The sequence below is a fragment of the Microtus pennsylvanicus genome, chromosome 13 (genome assembly GCF_037038515.1).
Source record: "Microtus pennsylvanicus isolate mMicPen1 chromosome 13, mMicPen1.hap1, whole genome shotgun sequence".
Taxonomy (NCBI): domain Eukaryota; kingdom Metazoa; phylum Chordata; class Mammalia; order Rodentia; family Cricetidae; genus Microtus; species Microtus pennsylvanicus.
Genome location: NC_134591.1, coordinates 44,916,495 through 44,929,498, shown reverse-complemented (window position 1 = coordinate 44,929,498; position 13,004 = coordinate 44,916,495). Strand labels below are relative to the sequence as shown.

Sequence of the window (13,004 nt, the reverse complement as noted above, 5' to 3'; positions counted from 1 at the left end):
AATACAGCTGACCCTTGAACAATGTGGAAATGTTGACCGGTGGCAGTTAAAACACACACACACACTCTACCACATGTAATTTATCTCTATGGGAATGTGTGTGCATGCTCTGTGTTTGTGCATGCGTTCATGCACATGTACTGTGGATATGCAGGGAAGCCAGAGGTCAATGCCATTGTCATTCTCAATTGTTCTCTGTCGCATTTTTGAGACAGGGTCTCTCACTGAACCTGGAACTTACAAGTTCAGCTAGATTGGCTGGGCATCAAGCTCTCTGCCTTTGTCTGTCTCTCCAGCACATTACAGGCAATACACTGGTGCTTGGCATTTTTACATGGGAACTCAGGTCCTCATGCTTACAATGACAAGCAATTTGCCTAATGAACCATCTTTCTAAACCCGATATTTAAATTTTGACTGTCTCCAAAACTAACATCAAGCTCTTAACAGAAGCCTTGTCAATAACATAAACAACCTATTAACACATATTTTAGTCTTCATACATATTATATTCAGTAAAAAGCTATGTGAGTACCATGAGATCTTTTTAAAAAAATAGCAAAAACGAAAAAAAAAAACCCTACAATACAGTTTACTAGAGAAGATAACTGTCCATTCGGACATGATCAGCAGGGCTGTATGCAGATGTCACAACACTGATCACCATCACAACAATAAATAAGAAACTATTCCAGCAGTAACTTACGACCATTACTTCCACGTAGCTATGCTTTAATACAGCATCTAACATCAGTTTACATTTCTCTCTGCTGCAAATAATGCAGTATATTTATCCGAGTTTAGATTAATTTTATCTTTGTCAGTTTGTGTATATTTTATGATAATAAATAATAAAAATAACTATTATCAATTTTATGCATTCATGAGATATCTTTTTCTTAATTTTTTTTGACATTTCTAGGTTGTGTGATTCTTATGCAAGTTTCTCCAAAATGCTGCAAACCTTCAAAAATAAACTGCAACTCAAGCCCTGCTAATTCAGAGTAACTTTAAGGATGTAACAGATAATACTACCTTTGGACTGAACAACTAAGGTCATATAATGGGCAGAGTAGTAACGCATCCAGAATTCTCTCAGTCTAGAATGTGTATCAATGTTATTCTTCTTTGGTTCATGCTTGAGTGTCTCAGCATTTCCTACATAAAAAAATAAATACATATTAAAAATTATAGAAGCAACTAAATGTACTTTTTTTTTAAAGGTCTTCTACACCAACAATGAAGGTCCTACAAGCTTAAAAGACCTAGGAAATTATCCAAGTAACTCAAGAATTCTGAGCTGGTATGTAAAAATAACATAAGCCAAGAAACAGTTCTGAAATAGACACATAGGATAATCAATGGTTAGAAAAATGTCAACAGCAGACAGTAATTGTCTAAATTTCTTTGCTGAACAGTCTAATATTGATTTGTTTTCCTCTCTAAATTATTTTACTAATATTCTCCCTAATTCTTAAAAATAAAGCATAAAAAGCCAGAGGCCAATGTTACCCATCAGATACAGGAATGTATAATAAAATAGCCTTTGATTAGATCAACTCATCTTGGTCTCCGCCAAGCTACGACAGCATTAATAGGTCACAAGTGGTTTCTACCAACAATAAAAGGCCATTATGAAAAACAGATACTACTTCAACAGCTTACCAGTTAAACGAAATTAGGCCACAGCTCAAAAACTATTAGAGAAACCATTCCTGATGTCTTTTGAGAAACGGAAACATCAAGCTGGGGTACAGGCTTTACAATCAGAGAAACAGACATTCAAATCCTCATCAAACACTTACTACCTGTGTAACTAAGCAAATTACACAACTTCCCAAGCATGTTTCCCTTTAAATGGCGATTATAACGGCACCTACCTCTTATGAACCAACATATAATGCATACACAGCCAGCACAGTATCAGCACCTAGACAGCATTCGCAGAATGTCCAATTCTGTTCTAGCAACACCCAGTGTTAAAGTAGCAAGCACAAGCATGCTCACATCTTGCTATTTGAAATTTTCTAGCTGCCCTCTAGAAGATAAAAGCACTTAGCTGTCCCAGCTTATTAATTTTTCTTTTGTTTGGGGGATTCTGGGTGGGTAGATTTTATTGTGTTTTTGTTTCATTTTGTTGTTATACTTGCTCCTTTATGGCTGGCCTATACGTTGAGGATCACAGTGATCTTCTGATCCTCCTGCCTCTACCTCCCTGAGGAATGACAATGCACCCACCACACCCAATTTTTGCAGTTCTGGGGACCAAATCCAGGGCCTTGTGCTTTCCAGGCAGCACTCACCTGACTGTCTAACCCTCTGTACCAGTTTGTCTTGTTCTCAGTTTTCTTTATCCAGAAACAAATTATAGTATCTTACCCCAAAAAAATTTCCCCATAGGATGTCCAGGTCGAGCGAGGCTTCCAAACAACATTTCTTTTCTGTTTGCATCAGAAGGTCTTGCAAGCTGATATTCTGTCAGTTTTAAAGAAACATTTGCAATAAGATGAAACTTCATTTTTTTTGGTTGTCTGAAAATTCAAGCTTATAATAAAAACTGAAGCAAGGGGTACTAAAATTTTAATATTTTTATGTTAAATTTTCCTTTAATTGATATTACTGCTTACTTAGTTCATGATTAAATTGTATCATAAGGTTAAAGGGGGTACTAAAATTGACTTTAAAAATATGTTATAAAACTGAAGTTGGTAACACAATGACCTAAACTTGGTCCTATCACTTGATCTATCATTCTCAGTAAACTGATCACCTTTCTAGAGTTTTGCTCTTATTTTCAAATGAGGCAATGCAGCTAATGATCTGAATGTTTCAGCTCTAGATACATTGTTATTATATCTAAGGATTTCCCGAGGAAAGCACTAAAATGCTCTATCGATCAGTCTTCAGATCTGAGGCCTTAGTCATATATTTTGTTTAAATATCATCAAAGCAACTATGTTGATAATAATATGTGATGGTTAAGAACAATTACTTTAAAGTCACAAGTATCTTTGCTAAGCTATAGTTTCAATGTTTTTAGCACCCTAAAATTTGTATGTTAAAACCTGATCTCTAATGCCCAGCAGTAGAGGTGCATGCCTTTAATCCCAGCACACAGAAAGCAGAGACAGGCAGATCTCTATGAGTTCAAGGCCAGCCTGGTCTAAGGAGCAAGTTCCAGGACAGGTAGGGAGGGTTGTTACACAGAGAAATCCTGTCTCGAAAAAACAAACAAACAAAAAAAATGATCTCCAATGTGACAGCCTTCAAAGAGGGGAATGTTAGAGTGTTTAGGTCATGAGTCCTCATGAATAAAACAGTGTGCTTAGAAAAGTGACCCAAGTGCTGGAGAGATAGCTCAGCCATTGAAGGCTCACAACCAAAATGACAAAGTAACCCCAGAGAGCTCCACTGTCTTTCTGTTGTGCGAAGATGTAAGGTAAAGGTGGCAGTCTACAAATCAAGAAGCAGGCCCCTGCCAGAGACCAAACCTCCTGGTGCCTTCACACTGAGCTCCTTAGCTTTTACAATGGTAAGGCATTGCTGTCTATAAGCCTGAGCCCAGGGTGTTCTATTAAGGAAGTCCAGACAGACTAGGACAACCAACAACCCTAGTTATATCACTGAACTCAGGCAACTCTGAGAAAGCGATCAAACTTTCCTGATTCCATAAAGAGACCTAACAGGACCAAGAGTACATCACTCTTACATAGGATTACATAAGACAGTCTTTCAAAAAATATTTACAGAACACCTACTGTTCGTCAGCCATAAAAAAATAGTTGGAAGCAGAAATGTGAATAAAAGCCCTGTACTAAGTTTATATTCTCATAGGGGAGAAAAGCAATAAACAACAAATATGTCTGTGTTAGTGATGGATACTGTAAAGACAGACTTCTTAAGAAGTAACTCAAGCTGAGCTTGAAGGACAAGCTCAGAGAGTTTTCTAAGTAAAGAAAGAGAACAATAAATGGGGAGGAAGGAGAATATGGCACCTCTGATAAAGAGACAGGTCAATATGACTGAACAACATTGAGAAAAGGAAGACAAAAGATCACGTGAGTACAGCCCTTGACCATCCAGTCATGTACAAATACAGACAGCTGGGGAAACTACTGACTCTGGGCCTCTCTGTGAGCAAACCCTCTAACCTAGTTTCAGCAAAGAAGTACTCAGTAGATGCTGATTATTAATTATCAGGGAGTAGAGCACTGCAGAAGTTTTACGGGGCCCGGGGATATGACACTATTAGATTCTTAAGCAATCCATTCTTTATGCCAATGTGTAGAACTAACTGATGATAATTGAGAGTAAAGCCAGGAAAACTTGAGGCACAACTGTAATAGTCTGTAAGAAACTAGAAAAAAAATAGAAACATTAGCAGAAGTCAGCATTCAGGAATCCACTTTAGTTATAAATTATACAGGTGAGACATTAAAAATATATTTGTTCTTTGAACACGATAAATATTTTTCTCAAACGTCTCTGTAAAAATATGAAGATATGGCTGTAACCTAAGAGAAATGGTTTTAAAGTAGTGTACATCTTGGCTGAGGTGTGCATATATACGTGCATATAGCAGTACAGGGAGCGGTGCTGGAGAGAAGTCCATTCCCTCATCTTGGATATGTGTGAAATTATTTAGCTTCATGGTAACAGAGGCTTTGCAGATAGAATAAAGGCAGGAGCCCTGAAAAGGAGAGGATACGCTGGGCTACTTGAGTGGCTACTTGAATAGTTATAACAGTGAGGGTTTTAAGAGTGAGGGGTGAGAGCCTCAGAAAGACTGTCAAGAACAGAGATCAAAGAAGAGTCAACATTGCTGTCTCTAAGGAGGGACAGGAGCCATAGCCTAGGAATGAGGAATAGATTCTCCCTTTGAGTCCAAAAATGCAGTCCTGAAGAAACAGTCTTCAGACCTCCTCAACAAGAAAATAACTTGTTTGAATTGAAGCCACCAGACTTCTAGTAATTTGTTCAACAGCAACAGGTACTTAATACCCTACACATGCAAACATATCCAGTTGATTAGAAAAAAAATACAGTGTAAGTATCTGAACACTCAGAAAACACACTCTGTCATTGGACAGATAAATGGGTTTTGGACATACCCTTTACCCTTGATAGAGAAATGCATTTTGGACATACCCTTTACCCCAACCACTAGGGTGCATTATGTAAGCAAGTATACCTGCTTAAGTGAAAATAAGAATTATCATTAAAATGGCTGAGGGGTTTTTTTTTCCTTTTTCTTTTTTAGAAACATGGTTTCACACTGTAGCCCAGCCTGCCCAGGAATTCAGGTCTATCCTCCTGCATTAGCTTCTCCAGTACAGGGATTAGAGGAATATACCATCATAACTAGCTTAAAATAACTAATGTTTAAGACTGATTTCTCCTACAATCTTCTTTTGCAACAAATAAATCCCACTTAAAGTTTCCTATTTGATTTTCAGCATTGCAAATAAATTCCCAAAGTTAAGAGAAAGTAAAATGAAGTGCACTTCCCGACAGGGATTTAACGTCTTCAACCACAAACATACCACAGTTATTTTCCGTAAAGAATACACACAATTGCCAGGTAACAAAGGACAAACTGTAAGTACACTTAAAATGGAGCCTCAGGGAAAGTGTCTCTCCATACACAGAGAGTAACTGAACTTTAACATTAGCTTTAGGAACCCAGTATCCTTTCGGCTCATGGCAACTCAATCCTGAATGAGATATTTACCAACCTCAGGATTAAATATGATGCATCTATTTCAATGTTGCCCTTTGAAATGTAAAGATAATGACTTAGTTTCGAAAAAATGAAAAAATGCTAACCACCAGTTTGAATAAAAGAAACAAATTGTTCTGAAACATAAAAAGCTTCCTTACCACTGTCAACAGCTTCAACTTCCCGGTCAATGGCATCTCTGATCATTAGTGGATGGATGAAAAACTGGGCCCATCTGAAAAGTAAAACAGTGTTTCTAGGATTGTTCAGTTTCATCAAACGATATCCATTTTAATTAACTATTTTTATTCAATTGGAGAATTACCTCAAAACCAACAAGATCAAAATAATAATAGTCTATTGTTTCTATATTTTAAAATCTAAAAACACCTTGTTTCTTTGTGAAATAAAGCACTCAATCAGAAAAGTATTAGGACATAAATACACAGATTGAAGCCTTTTCAAAAACTTCCTACTCCACATCTTTTTTTATAGTGCTAAGGAACAAACTCACAGCCTCAGCCTCCCACATGTTAGGAAACCACTCTACCACTGAGCTACATCTCCACCTTAAGAGATGAAACACTGCTGTGATGCCCAGGCTGGCCTTTAACTCATGACCCTCCTGCCTCAGCCTTCCAAGTAGCTGAAGGTACAGACATCCAACACCCCAGCCCTCTTTAATACACAATTATTTAATATACAATCTTTATACCAAATTCATACTTCTATACATTAACTAAACAAAACTCACTCTATTCATTTAATAGTGTTACAACATTTCTAAAATAGAAAACAGAAATTAGAATTTTCGTTTTACTTGAATTTTATTATATGTATGTACATATACTATATACATATTGCCTACATGGCATATTTGTGTACCATGTGTGTCTGGTGCCCACAGAGGTTAGGAGAGAGAGTTGAGTCCCCTGGAACTAAAGTTACAAATGGTTGCAAGTCATTGTGTGGCTGCTGGGTACTCTCCAAGAGCAACAAGTGCTCTTTGTTGTTGTTGTTGTTTCTTGGGACAGGGTTTCTCTGTAGTTTTAGGCCTGTCCTGAGAGCAACAAGTGCTCTTAACCACCGAGCTGACACTACAGACCTTAAAATCAGAATTTCATATTGAGATCTAACTTCAGCACAGCGCTCTACTAGTATTTTCTTATCATGTGTGTGCACGTGAGAGGCAGCAGAGACGGAGAATATGCAGGCATATGTGCAGGTGCACACGTGGGAGTCCGAGGACAACCTCCGGGAGTCTACACGGTCAAGGCAGGTCTCTCTGGTGTTTCTAAGGGGATGCACACTCCAAGCTGGCTGACCCTGAAGCTTCCATGCAACGAGAGGCTGCCTCCCATCTCGCCTTAGATGTGTAAGGATTATGGATGGTTACAAACACATCTTGTTTTTTTATATTGGTTCTAAGGATTGAACTCAGGTAATCAGGCTTGAGTAGCAGATACTTTTACCCACTGAGCCATCCCAATGGCCCTGGTTTTAATATATTTACTTAGATGAACTATTATACATCAAATTACACATGTAAATGCCATTTATATAAATGCATAATAATACAATTGGTGTTGGTTTTGTTTAAGCATTTAAAACTACTTGCTTGCTAAGACAGAGTCTCACACTACCATCCAGCCTCACTGTGACAATCATCCTGCCTCGGCTTACCAAGTGCTAGATTACAGGTGTACGTCTTCACACCTGCCTCTATTTTTGTTGTTTCATTTTGAAGATGAGGAACTCACTATATTGCCTGATCTGGCCTCGAGCTGCTGAATTCAAGGGACCCTTCTGCCTCAGTCTTCTGAGTAATTGAGATTACAGAGACGTTGCCACTGCACCTTTCCCAAAGCTGTTCTTTTTCCAGAAAAGATAAAACAACTGAAAGACTAACTTTCTGAATTTTTTGCTATGCAACTTTGTTCTGGCATCAACACATTCATTAAGACATTTATATTCTTCCTAATACTTAGTATACCTTAAAAAAAACAGGAAATATTTTTACTTAGTTCTAAAAAAAGTCATATGCAAAATACTTCAAGCAAAACAAGACAACCAACAGCAACCAACAGGCACAATGAGTTGTGATCAAATCAGTCTCACAGCACTAATCATGCATATCGTGCCCCCGTGATTTGATCCCAACGCTGGATCAAATGGTGATCACTTGACACACAAGAAAATCAAACACAGAGGAAAATTTAAAATAAAATAACTTTCAGCACATGGGATTAAACATACCAGGACCAAAACCAAACAAATATCTTTTTTTCTGTGTAGCCCTGGCTGTCCTAGAACCCCCTCTGTATACCAGGCTGGCCTCAAAGTCAGAGATCCACCTGCCTTTGCCTCCTGAGTGCTGAGATTAAAGGAGTGCACCACCACTGCCCAGCACTAACCTTTTTTAACTTCTCAAGAACTACTCTTTTTTTTTTTTGTCACCAAAGGGAACAAATACCATCACTTCCATTGAGAATACACTTCTTAAGCAAAATAATTTAAATACACGGTATGTAATATATTGTTTGATTCAATGCTATGATAGTGTATTCATCCATATGGGCAAATGTGACTGTACTTTATTTTCACTGTTGTTACAACATTCACTGGAATGAATTTTTTAAAGATTTATGTATTTATTATGTATACATGTACTTCTGCAGGCCAGAAAAGGGCGCAAGATCTCATTACAGATGGTTGTGAATCACCGTGTGGTTGCTGGGAATCGAACTCAGGACCTCTGGAGTGCTCTTAACTCTCTCCAGCCTAACACTGAGATGAATTTCTGCATCTATTCCACTGCTATCAACAGATACCTGGGCTTTAGAACTGAGTACTACAAACACTGCTACCATAAGTTAGTTTTTTATACGGTGTATTGGGTCATACGCAGAAGTTCTCTGTTCTCTAGGTACCACCTAGGAAAGAATTACAAAGGAATAGTACACACATGCATTAGCAAACAATACACAATTTTTTTGAAGTAGCAGTACCAATATATATTTGCCCCCACCACACCTCTACAGCCTTACTTTCCTTTGATAGTATCAGAGTTTAAATTTTTCCATAACTTTTGAGATAGTTACATCTCACAACAGATTTGATTTACATTTCCCTGATTCCTAATAAAGCTCAATGCCATTTTAGATAGTTATATCAAGAATTTATTTTTTTTAATATTTATTCAAATATCTTTCTGATTTATTGTATTTTTAATTCTAACAATACATCTACTAATATTTATGTTTTATATACCAATTTAAACCATACTGAATACTTGTGTACAAAAATTTACTAAATTAAAAATCAAAAACTATTCAAAATATAGGTCATTTGTTATTTATTGCAAAAATATTCTCCATACATTTTATTTGTTTTATTAACAATAGAGAATGGTGCTGGGGTCAAATCTGAGCCTTGTTATCATTGAGCCAGGTCCTCACCTCTTCAGTTTCTTCTCATGAATATAATATGCCATTTCCTTTCTGGTTTTTGGTTTGTTTTTTAATCTTATTTGACAAAGCATACCTAAATTGTGGCTTTAGAGAATAGCAATTTTGTTCACTCTTTAGTCTACAATCTATCCAGAACATTTTTTGTGTTCTTGAGTTAAGGAGTCAATTATATTCCTATATTCACGGAAACTCAATTGTCTTGGTATCATTTCATCAAAGGGCCTTTCATCACCTTCTCATAGTGTATTTGTCTAAGCGTCCACGTAGATGGTGCCTAGTTCTGTGACTATTATTACATTTGTCTCCTTGCTAACACCACATCCTATCTATCACCAAATATAAAACGTCACAAAGGCTGACATCTTCAAAGTTTCATGATTTTTGTTCTCACATTTAAGAGCGTGGCTCAATTTAAATGAAATTTTGTAAACAGCTGAATAAAGAACTTTGGCTCTTTGTTCTGCATGTGGACATTCAGCTGTCCTGCACTCTGCTATTGGCAGCAGGTGCCATGGTTTGTTCCTAGAGTCCCAGTTATAGGCCACTGAGCAGAGTCAATTTTTACACAGAGTTGTATTACTGGGATTTCTGCAGCTTCAAGTCTTGGAGAAATAAGTGTCCAATTTATTCTTAAATATAACTTGGACTACTATTGCTTCTTACTTTTCCCATATGAACTTAAAGATTAGCTCACTGATTGCTCTAAGGGGCAGCAAAAATTTTGAAATGATTGGGATGAAGCTCTAAGTCAGTTTGGAAATTATTCTCATTCTTAACAATAAGAAGTATTCTATGCTCCCATTCTTAACAATACTAAGTGTTGAGCTGGAGAGATGGCTCAGCAGGTGGGTCTCCTAGAGGACCTGGGTTCGATTCTCAGCACCCACACGGCAGCTCACACTTGTGACGCAAGTTCCAGTGGATCTGACACCTTCATACAAACATACATGCAGGTAAAACATCAATATATTAAAAAAAAAAAAAAACAAGACCCTAAGCCTCAGGCTCACAGCACAGCTTCTTATCTCTCTATTATTACTTATCACTGATTTGTGGACTTCCTACTGTTACAAGGCTTTTACTCCTCTTGTTTATTCTGAAGTATTTTATTCTTTTAGATGCCATTATTAAAGAAGCTATGCTCTTAATTTCACTTTTGGATTTTTCACTGCTAGTGTAGAAAAAAAAATGAGGGAGTTGAAGAGGTTGCTCAGTGGTTAAGAGAATTTACTGTTCTATCCGAGGACCAGAGTTTGGATCCCAGAACCCACACCAAGTGGCTCACAAACACCAGTCACTCCAACTGCTAAGAATCTGACACCCTTTGTGATATGTGTGAGCATCCACACACAGAAACACACACACACACTAAATCTTTTCAAAATAAGTATAAGGAGGTGGGAAGATGCCACAATCAATAGAGTGCTTGCCATATAAGAATAAAGACCTGAGTTCAATCCCAGATCCACATAAAAGCCTGGTATGGAGCCACGCAACCACAATCTCAGCACTAGGGAAGTAGAGACAGGGGGATCCCTGGAGTTTGCTGGCCAGTCAAGCCAAACCACTGAACTGCAGGTTCCTGAGAGTTTAAAAAATGATAAGCCAAGCCAGGCGATGGTGGCGCACGCCTTTAATCCCAGCACTCAGGAGGCAGAGGCAGGCAGATCTCTGTGAGTTCGAGACCAGCCTGGTCTACAGAGCTAGTTCCAGGACAGGCTCCAAAGCCACAGAGAAACCCTGTCTCGAAAAACCAAAAAAAAAAAAAAAAAAAGACAAGCCTGGTATGATGGCACATGCTTCTAATCCCAGCACTCAGGAGACAAAAGGCAGGTAGACCTATGTGAGTTAAAGGCCAGCCTAAGTGTACATAGCGAGTTTCAGGACAGCTATTCATATACAGTGAGACCTGGTCTCAGAAAGAAAAGAGTTTCCTCCGTTTTCCTCATATAATCTGACAGTTCTAGAGAACTAGATTACTTCTTGAAAATACCATAAAACATATTCAATATTTCCATTTGTATAATGTTATTAAATAATAGTTACCTATCCAGGGCTTCCTTGAAATACTTTCTTTGGACATCAAACTGAAAGACCGTGCGTTCACAATCAGTTGAGGCATTATCACTACCTCCATGTTTCTTGAGGAAGGCATCAAATCCATTCTCATCCGGATATTTCAAACTACCCATAAATACCACTAAATGAAAAGAATAAAAAGTCATATAACACAAAGAAATAGACAACATTTTTATTATCACAGATGAACTTTTTTATGCATAAAAGATAAAGCAACACATTAACAATGGCTGTTTCTGACTCTGCTACACTGACGCTGTGAAACATTCTACAATGCTCCGAAGTTATTTCTACTGCAAGAAAACCCAAACATTTCATTTTTTAAAAATAGATGACTAATTTGCTTATCAGAAGGCTAAAAGTTAAACAAGTTTATGTGCAGATTAACTACTACCGCAAAGGATGTCAGGTAAGAAGATTACTTTCAAATAACTTAGAAACTAAAAGTATAAAAAATAACTAATGCAGAAAAGTCCATGTGTAAACACCTGTAGCCATGTAGCATTGTTTTATTGAGGCATACTTGTAGTTAAACATTATGGTTTCTTCTTGTGGTTTATTAGCCATGCCTTTTTATTGTTTATAAATAATAAACAATTTTTGCCCCCACAATTATGGTGTCATTGGGTACTATTAGTACTGAAAGAGACCTGTTCCAACCAGAGCTAGCCAATTCCTAGAGAATGGCGACTGTCTCTTGCTCTGTTCAATGTCGTTGCCAAATAATGATGTCTACATGAAATAGGTTTGGGGCTGGAAAGATGCTCAGTGGTTAAAGCACGCACTCAACAAATGTGAGAGTTAGGATTCAAATCCTTAGAATCTATGTAAAATGTGGGCAGTGGTGGCGCACGCCTTTAATCCCAGCGCTTGGGAGGCAGAGGCAGATGGATCTCTATGAGTTCGAGGCCAGCCTGGTCTACAGAGTGAGTTCCAGGACAGGCTCCAAAGCAACACAGAGAAACCCTGTCCCCCCCCCCCAAAAAAAAGAATCTATGTAAAATGCAAGGTGGGTGTGGGACAGCCCCCTGTAATTCATTTTATTTCAGAAGGCAGAGAGGCTCCCCAGAGCAAGCTGGCTAGAGAGGCTAGCCATACTGGCAAGCTCTGGGTTTTACTGAGACCTTACTTCAAGGAATAAAGTACAGATTAAGAAAGAGACTGTTTTCATTCAAATCTTTAATAGGTATATTTAGATGAAAAAAGTCTTTCCCTATGATTATTCCTAAATCAGTATATTTTTCTTAGCTTTTTCTTAGTTTAAATGTACTTCAATTAACCAATTACTAATCTTTGAAATCAGTTCATACAAATTTAAAGGGAAAAAGGAAACCACACCCGGGAATGATATTTTACAAGATCTTACTGTGCTCCAAAAAGTGTGCCAGCCCAGGCAGGTCATCTGGATCAGCAAAGCTCCCAACTCCGACACACAGAGCCGCTGCAGACTGGGGTAAGTAGAACACATACAAATAGCTGAGTCAATCCTGGGGCAGTACCAGTACCTCAAGGGTTCATGCCAACAAGTTTTCCGACAGGAAGGAAGAGAAGCCTTTCCCTGGGGATCGGGAGGAGCAGCAAAGTGAAACTCACCAGCACTGTGTCAGTTTCACCCTGCTGCTCCTCCACTTGCCATCCTGCCAAACGCTCAACAGGCGCAGACCTGGGGGAGAAAGCAGAAACAGACAGAGACGGGAGAGAGCAGCCACCCAGACATCATTTCATGTTGCTGACTC

General features: G+C 38.1%; 1 protein-coding gene across 2 annotated transcripts in view; it reads right to left on the bottom strand.

The window, feature by feature from the left end:
* Nrdc (nardilysin convertase) overlaps positions 1-13,004 on the bottom strand; it is a 69,531-nt gene that overhangs the window by 38,291 nt on the left and 18,236 nt on the right. The window contains exons 4-9 of one of the 2 annotated variants that reach the window (XM_075946303.1): positions 12,862-12,931; positions 12,635-12,716; positions 11,236-11,389; positions 5,881-5,954; positions 2,380-2,475; positions 1,036-1,158 (exon numbers count right to left, since the gene is read on the bottom strand). In XM_075946303.1, the coding sequence (XP_075802418.1) occupies positions 1,036-1,158; positions 2,380-2,475; positions 5,881-5,954; positions 11,236-11,389; positions 12,635-12,716; positions 12,862-12,931 (599 nt within the window). The remainder of the gene's footprint in view (positions 1-1,035; positions 1,159-2,379; positions 2,476-5,880; positions 5,955-11,235; positions 11,390-12,634; positions 12,717-12,861; positions 12,932-13,004) is intronic. The other variant, XM_075946301.1, reaches the window with a different exon arrangement.